The sequence below is a fragment of the Oncorhynchus tshawytscha genome, linkage group LG15 (assembly GCF_018296145.1).
Source record: "Oncorhynchus tshawytscha isolate Ot180627B linkage group LG15, Otsh_v2.0, whole genome shotgun sequence".
NCBI lineage: Eukaryota > Metazoa > Chordata > Actinopteri > Salmoniformes > Salmonidae > Oncorhynchus > Oncorhynchus tshawytscha.
In genome coordinates, this window is record NC_056443.1 from 37,282,852 (window position 1) to 37,290,351 (window position 7,500).

Sequence of the window (7,500 nt, forward strand, 5' to 3'; positions counted from 1 at the left end):
TAAGGTAGTACTCTCTTCTCAATGGTAAGGCAGTACTCTCTTCTCAATGGTAAGGCAGTACTCTCTTCTCAATGGTAAGGCAGTACTCTCTTCTCAATGGTAAGGCAGTACTCTCTTCTCAATGGTAAGGCAGTACTCTCTTCTCAATGGTAAGGCAGTACTCTCTTCTCAATGGTAAGGCAGTACTCACTTCTCAATGGTAAGGCAGTACTCTCTTCTCAATGGTAAGGCAGTACTCTCTTCTCAATGGGAAGGCAGTACTCTCTTCTCAATGGTAAGGTAGTACTCTCTTCTCAATGGTAGGCAGTACTCTCTTCTCAATGGTAGGTAGTACTCTCTTCTCAATGGTAAGGCAGTACTCTCTTCTCAATGGTAAGGCAGTACTCTCTTCTCAATGGTAAGGCAGTACTCTCTTCTCAATGGTAAGGCAGTACTCTCTTCTCAATGGTAAGGCAGTACTCTCTTCTCAATGGTCAGTACCTCTTCTCAATGGTAAGGCAGTACTCTCTTCTCAATGGTAAGGCAGTACTCTCTTCTCAATGGTAAGCAGTACTCTCTTCTCAATGGTAAGGCTACTCTCTTCTCAATGGTAAGGCAGTACTCTCTTCTCAATGGTAAGGCAGTACTCTCTTCTCAATGGTAAGGTAGTACTCTTCTCAATGGTAAGGCAGTACTCTCTTCTCAATGGTAAGGCAGTACTCTCTTCTCAATGGTAAGGCAGTACTCTCTTCTCAATGGTAAGGCAGTACTCTCTTCTCAATGGTAAGGCAGTACTCTCTTCTCAATGGTAAGGCAGTACTCTCTTCTCAATGGTAAGGCAGTACTCTCTTCTCAATGGTAAGGCAGTACTCTCTTCTCAACAGTCCTTAAGCCTCTGATTCTGGTGACCGTTTCTCGAAGGAGCGAGTCATGGATACTTCCTGTTAGAGTTTGTGCTTGTAAACAGGAAGCAAGAGTACGGAGTCATGATCTGATTTGCTGAAAGATGGAGGAGGGAGGGCCTTGTACTCTTGCTCGTGGGTAGAATAGCAGTGGTCTTTATCGCCCCCTGGTGGTGTTGGAGACGTGTTGATGGAAGTTGCGCAAAAACGTGTCGTTAGTGATGCCGAATTAAAATGGCCGGCGACCATAATAGCAGCCTCTGGGGTTTCCTGCTTGTTTACAGCCTTTTACAGTTCGTTAACTTCAGGGAAGGCTAGCGGAAGGGTTAGGGTCACACTTCAGTTGACCTTTCCCCCTAACCCTTAGGTCATGTCCTCGTAGGGTTACAGGAAGTAGAGGAACTGGAAACAGGAAGGACCCGTTTTCGGTTTCTTTAACCTCCATTTGACATTATGGGTCCCGGAACTCTCCTTCTAATTCCCTCAGGGACAGCTAACCCCAATATGCTCACACACAGTAACAGTAAGTCATATACACACAGGAACAATACCCCCGTCCGTACATGCATACTGGAGCTATATACTTTTACAAACACCCTCATTAGATGGCCAAGTCATTTTCAGTTAACACCATGAATATAGTTGACTATTGTTAATAAATCCAACCCTACCTCAACCTGTGGGTCCTAGGGTTAGGTCCTAGGGTTATGTCCTAGGGTTATGTCCTAGGGTTATGTCCTAGGGTTAGGTCCTAGGGTTATGTCCTAGGGTTATGTCCTAGGGTTAGGTCCTAGGGTTAGGTCCTAGGGTTATGTCCTAGGGTTATGTCCTAGGGTTATGTCCTAGGGTTAGGTCCTAGGGTTAGGTCCTAGGGTTATGTCCTAGGGTTAGGTCCTAGGGTTAGGTCCTAGGGTTATGGGTGGGTCAGTGGAAGGTTAGGGTCAGGGGCAGGGGTAGGGAGACCAATGTCAGGTCAGGGGTTAAGGGTTGGGTCCTAGGGTTAGGGATAGTTGTTTGGTGTAAGGGGACAAACGACAGGTCAGGGGTTAAGGGTTAGATCCTAGGGTTAGGGATAGTTGTTTGGTGTAAGGGGACAAACGACAGGTCAGGGGTTAAGGGTTAGATCCTAGGGTTAGGGATAGTTGTTTGGTGTAAGGGGACAAACGACAGGTCAGGGGTTAAGGGTTAGATCCTAGGGTTAGGGATAGTTGTTTGGTGTAAGGGGACAAACGACAGGTCAGGGGTTAAGGGTTAGATCCTAGGGTTAGGGATAGTTGTTTGGTGTAAGGGGACAAACGACAGGTCAGGGGTTAAGGGTTAGGTCCTAGGGTTAGGGATAGTTGTTTGGTGTAAGGGGACAAACGGCAGGTCAGGGGTTAAGGGTTAGATCCTAGGGTTAGGGATAGTTGTTTGGTGTAAGGGGACAAACGACAGGTCAGGGGTTAAGCTTTTTAACAAAAAATGTTACCCCTTTTTTCTCCCCAGTTTCCTGGTGTCTAATTGGTAGTTACAGTCTTGTCTCATCGCGGCAGACTCGGGAGAGGCGAAGGTCGAGAACCTGCGTCCTCCGAAACACAACCCAACCAAGCCGCACTGCTCCTTGCCACAATGCACATCCAACCCGGAAGCCAATTTCTCTCTCCTTCTGAAGTCATTTCATATCCTTTCTCTCTCCCTCTATCCCTTAGTCTTCTCTCTCTCTATTCTATTCAATTCAAGGGGCTTTATTGGTATGGGAAACATGTGTTAACATTGCCAAAGCAAGTGAGGTAGATAATAAACAAAAGTGAAATAAACAATAAAAATTAACAGTAAACATTACACATACAGAAGTTCCAAAAGAATAAAGACATTTCAAATGTCATATTGAAAACAATAAAGATTACAACAATAAAACAATACATCTCTCTCCCTCTATCCCTAGTCTTCTCTCTCTGTCTCTGTCTCTCTCTCTCTGTCTCTCTCTCTCTCTGTCTCTCTCTCTCTCTCTCTGTCTCTCTCTCTCTCTCTCTCCATCTATCCCTAGTCTTCTCTCTCTGTCTCTGTCTCTCTCTCTCTCTGTCTCTCTCTCTCTCTCCTCTATCCCTGTCTCTCTCTCTCTGTCTCCATCTCCCTGTCTGTCTCTCTCTGTCTCTCTCTCTCTCTCTCTCTGTCTCTCTCTCTCCCTCTATCCCTAGTCTCTCTGTCTCTGTCTCTCTGTCTGTCTCTCTCTCTCTCTGTCTCTCTCTCTCTCCCTCTATCCCTAGTCTTCTTCTCTGTCTCTGTCTCTCTCTCTCTGTCTCTCTCTCTGTCCCTCTATCCCTAGTCTTCTCTCTCTGTCTCTCTGTCTCTCTCTCTCTCTCTCTCTCTGTCTCTCTCTCTCTGTCTCTCTATCCCTAGTCTTCTCTCTCTGTCTCTGTCTCTCTCTCTCTGTCTCTCTCTCTCTCCCTCTATCCCTAGTCTTCTCTCTCTGTCTCTCTCTCGCTGTCCCTCTATCCCTAGTCTTCTCTCTCTGTCTCTGTCTCTCTCTCTCTGTCTCTCTCTCTCTCTCTCTCTCTCTCTCTCTCTCTCTCTCTCTCTGTCTCTGTCTCTCTCTCTCTGTCCCTCTATCCCTAGTCTTCTCTCTCTGTCTCTGTCTGTCTCTCACTCTCTGTCTCTCTCTCTCTGTCCCTCTGTCTCTCTCTCTCTCTGTCTCTCTCTCTCTGTCTCTCTCTCTCTGTCCCTCTATCCCTAGTCTTCTCTCTCTGTCTCTGTCTGTCTCTCTCTCTCTCTCTCTGTCCCTCTATCCCTAGTCTTCTCTCTCTCTCTCCTACTCTCTCCCTCTATCCCTAGTCTTCTCTCTCTCTCTCCTACTCTCTCCCTCTATCCCTAGTCTTCTCTCTCTCTCTCTCCTACTCTCTCCCTCTATCCCTAGTCTTCTCTCTCTCTCTCCTACTCTCTCCCTCTATCCCTAGTCTTCTCTCTCGCTCCCTCCCTCCATCTGTTCTCCCTCCACACACACTGATTCTCTATCTCTCACACACACACACACACCTCCCAGTCTTACCTTTGTGAGAGAGCATGCCAGGTGACAGCAGGCCGTGAACCCCAGGATGGAGATGCCTGGAGCTTTCCTGAATCCCACCCCCAACAGAGTGCTTTGGAGGCCGGCCCGGACGAGAGCTGAGAGGGGGGATTAACATTTGTGACAAAAGAAAGACTTGACAAATTAAAAGACACACACACACACACGAACACACACACACACAAACACACACACACACAAACACACACACACGTGCGCAAGAACACACACACACACACAGAGACACACAGAGACAAACAGAGACACACAGAGACAAACAGAGACACACACAGAGACACACAGAGACAAACAGAGACACACAGAGACACACAGAGACAACACAGAGACACACAGAGACAAACAGAGACACACAGAGACACACAGAGACACACAGAGACAAACAGAGACACACAGAGACACACAGAGACAGAGACACACAGAGACAGAGACAAACAGAGACAGAGACACACAGAGACACATAGAGACACACAGAGACAAACAGAGACACACAGAGACACACAGAGACAAACAGAGACACACAGAGACACACAGAGACAAACAGAGACAGAGACAAACAGAGACAGAGACAAACAGAGACAGAGACACACAGAGACCCACAGAGACAAACATAGACACACAGAGACACACAGAGACAAACAGAGACACACAGAGACACACAGAGACACACAGAGACACACAGAGACAAACAGAGACACACAGAGACAGAGACACACAGAGATACACAGAGACACACAGAGACACACAGGAGGAGAGGAGAGAGATGGGGAGAGGAGGGAGAGAGAGAGGGGGAGAGAGACAGAGGGGGAGAGAGAGAGGAGAGAGAGAGAGAGAGAGAGGGGGGGAGGAGAGAGAGAGAGAGACAGAGGGGGAGAGGAGGGAGAGGGGGGAGAGGGGGGGACTGGATCCTCCAAATATGTTAACTGAACTCCAGGACAAAATACAAACCATCCAAGCAAATTCCAATTAATTCAACTCTTTAACATCATCCTCAGCTCTGGCATCTTACCAAATATTTGGAACCAAGGACTGATCACCCCAATCCACAAAAGTGGAGACAAATCTGACCCCAATAACTTCCGTGGGATATGCATCAACAGCAACCTTGGGAAAATCCTCTGCATTATCATTAACAGCAGACTCGTACATTTCCTCAGTGAAAACAATGTACTGAGCAAATGTCAAATTGGCTTTTTACCAAATGACAGTACGACAGACCACGTATTCACCCTGCACACCCTAATTGACAAACAAACCAAAACAAAAGGCAAAGTCTTCTCATGCTTCGTTGATTTCATATTTGTTTTGACTCATGTCGCACGAGGGCCTGGTATACAAACTGATGGGAAGTGGTGTTGGGGGAAAAACAAATGGCATTATTAAATCCATGTACACAAACAACAAGTGTGTGGTTAAAAATGGCAAAAAACACACATTTCTTTCCACAGGGCCGTGGGGTGAGACAGGGATGCAGCTTAAGCCCCACCCTCTTCAACATATATATCAATGAATTGGCGAGGGCACCAGAACAGTCTGCAGCACCCGGCCTCAACCTACTAGAATCTGAAGTCAAATGTCTACTGTTTGCTGATGATCTGGTGCCTCTGTCCCCAACCAAGGAGGGCCTACAGCAGCACCTAGATCTTCTGCACAGATTCTGTCAGACCTGGGCCCTGACAGACCTGGGCCCTGAAAGTAAATCTCAATAAGACCAAAATAATGGTGTTCCAAAAAAGGTCCAGTCACCAGGACCACAAATACAAATTCCATCTAGACACCGTTGCCCTAGAGCACACAAAAAACTATACATACCTCGGCCTAAACATCAGCACCACAGGTAACTTCCACAAAGCTGTGAACGATCTGAGAGACAAGGCAAGAAGGGCAGTCTATGCCATCAAAAGGAACATAAAATTCAACATACAAATTAGGATTTGGCTAAAAATACTTGAATCAGTCATAGAGCCCATTGCCCTTTATGGTTGTGAGGTCTGGGGTCCGCTCACCAACCACGACTTCACAAAATGGGACAAACACCAAATTGAGACTGGATGCAGAATTCTGCAAAAATATCCTCTGTGTACAACGTAGAACACCAAATAATGCAGAGCAGAATTAGGCCGATACCCACTAAATATCAACATCCAGAAAAGAGCCATTAATTTCTATAACCACCTAAAAGGAAGCGATTCCCAAACCTTCCATAACAAAGCCATCACCTACAGAGAGATGAACCTGGAGAAGAGTCCCCGAAGCAAGCTGGTCCTGGGGCTCTGTTCACAAACACAAACAGACCCCACAGAGCCCCAGGACAGCAACACAATTAGACCCAACCAAATCATGAGAAAACAAAAAGATAATTACTTGACACATAGGAAAGAATTAACAAAAAAATAGAGCAAACTAAACTAAACTAGAATGCTGTTTGTCCCTAAACAGAGAGTACACAGTGGCAGAATACCTGACCACTGTGACTGACCCAAACTTAAGGAAAGCTTTGACTATGTACAGACTCAGTGAGCATAGCCTTGCTATTGAGAAAGGCCACCGTAGGCAGACATGGCTCTCAAGAGAAGACAGGCTATGTGCTCACTGCCCACAAAATCAGGTGGAAACTGAGCTGCACTTCCTAACCTCCTGCCCAATGTATGACCATATTAGAGACACATATTTCTCTCAGATTACACAGATCCACAAAGAATTAGAAAACAAACCCCATTTTGATAAACTCCCATATCTACTGGGTGAAATACCACAGTGTTCCATCACAGCAGCAAGATTTGTGACCTGTTGCCACAAGAAAAGGGCAACCAGTGAAGAACAAACACCATTGTAAATACAACCCATATTTATGTTGATTTATTTTCCATTTTGTACTTTAACTATTTGTACATCGTTACAACACTGTATATAGACATAATATGACATCTGAAATGTCTTTATTCTTTTGGAACTTCTGTGAGTGTAATGTTTACTGTTAATTTTTATTGTTTATTTCACTTGTGTATATCATCTATACCACTTGCTTTGGCAACGTAAACACATATTTCCCATGACAATAAAGACCCTTGAATTGAGAAGAAAGAGATGACAGAGAAGACAATCCCTTACATAACTCCTGTTTTTCAGTTACTGCTCTATCTGAGATTATCTGAGCTCTATCTGTCCTGTGTTTCATTCTCTATCTGAGATTATCTGAGCTCTATCTGTCCTGTGTTTCATTCTCTATTTGAGATTATCTGAGCTCTATCTGTCCTGTGTTTCATTCTCTATCTGAGATTATCTGAGCTCTATCTGTCCTGTGTTTCATTCTCTATCTGAGATTATCTGAGCTCTATCTGTCCTGTGTTTCATTCTCTATATGAGATTATCCACTGCTCTATCTGTCCTGTGTTTCATTCTCTATCTGAGATTATCTGAGCTCTATCTGTCCTGTGTTTCATTCTCTATATGAGATTATCCACTGCTCTATCTGTCCTGTGTTTCAATCTCTATCTGAGATTATCTGAGCTCTATCTGTCCTGTGTTTCATTCTCTATTTGAGATTATCTGAGCTCT

At 45.2% G+C, this 7,500-nt stretch overlaps 1 protein-coding gene across 1 annotated transcript in view; it reads right to left on the minus strand.

Moving 5' to 3' along the window:
* LOC112239704 (dachshund homolog 2-like) overlaps positions 1-7,500 on the minus strand; it is a 72,577-nt gene that overhangs the window by 16,805 nt on the left and 48,272 nt on the right. The window contains exon 2 of the mRNA XM_042298508.1: positions 3,907-4,022. Coding sequence (XP_042154442.1) covers positions 3,907-4,022 — 116 coding nt within the window. The remainder of the gene's footprint in view (positions 1-3,906; positions 4,023-7,500) is intronic.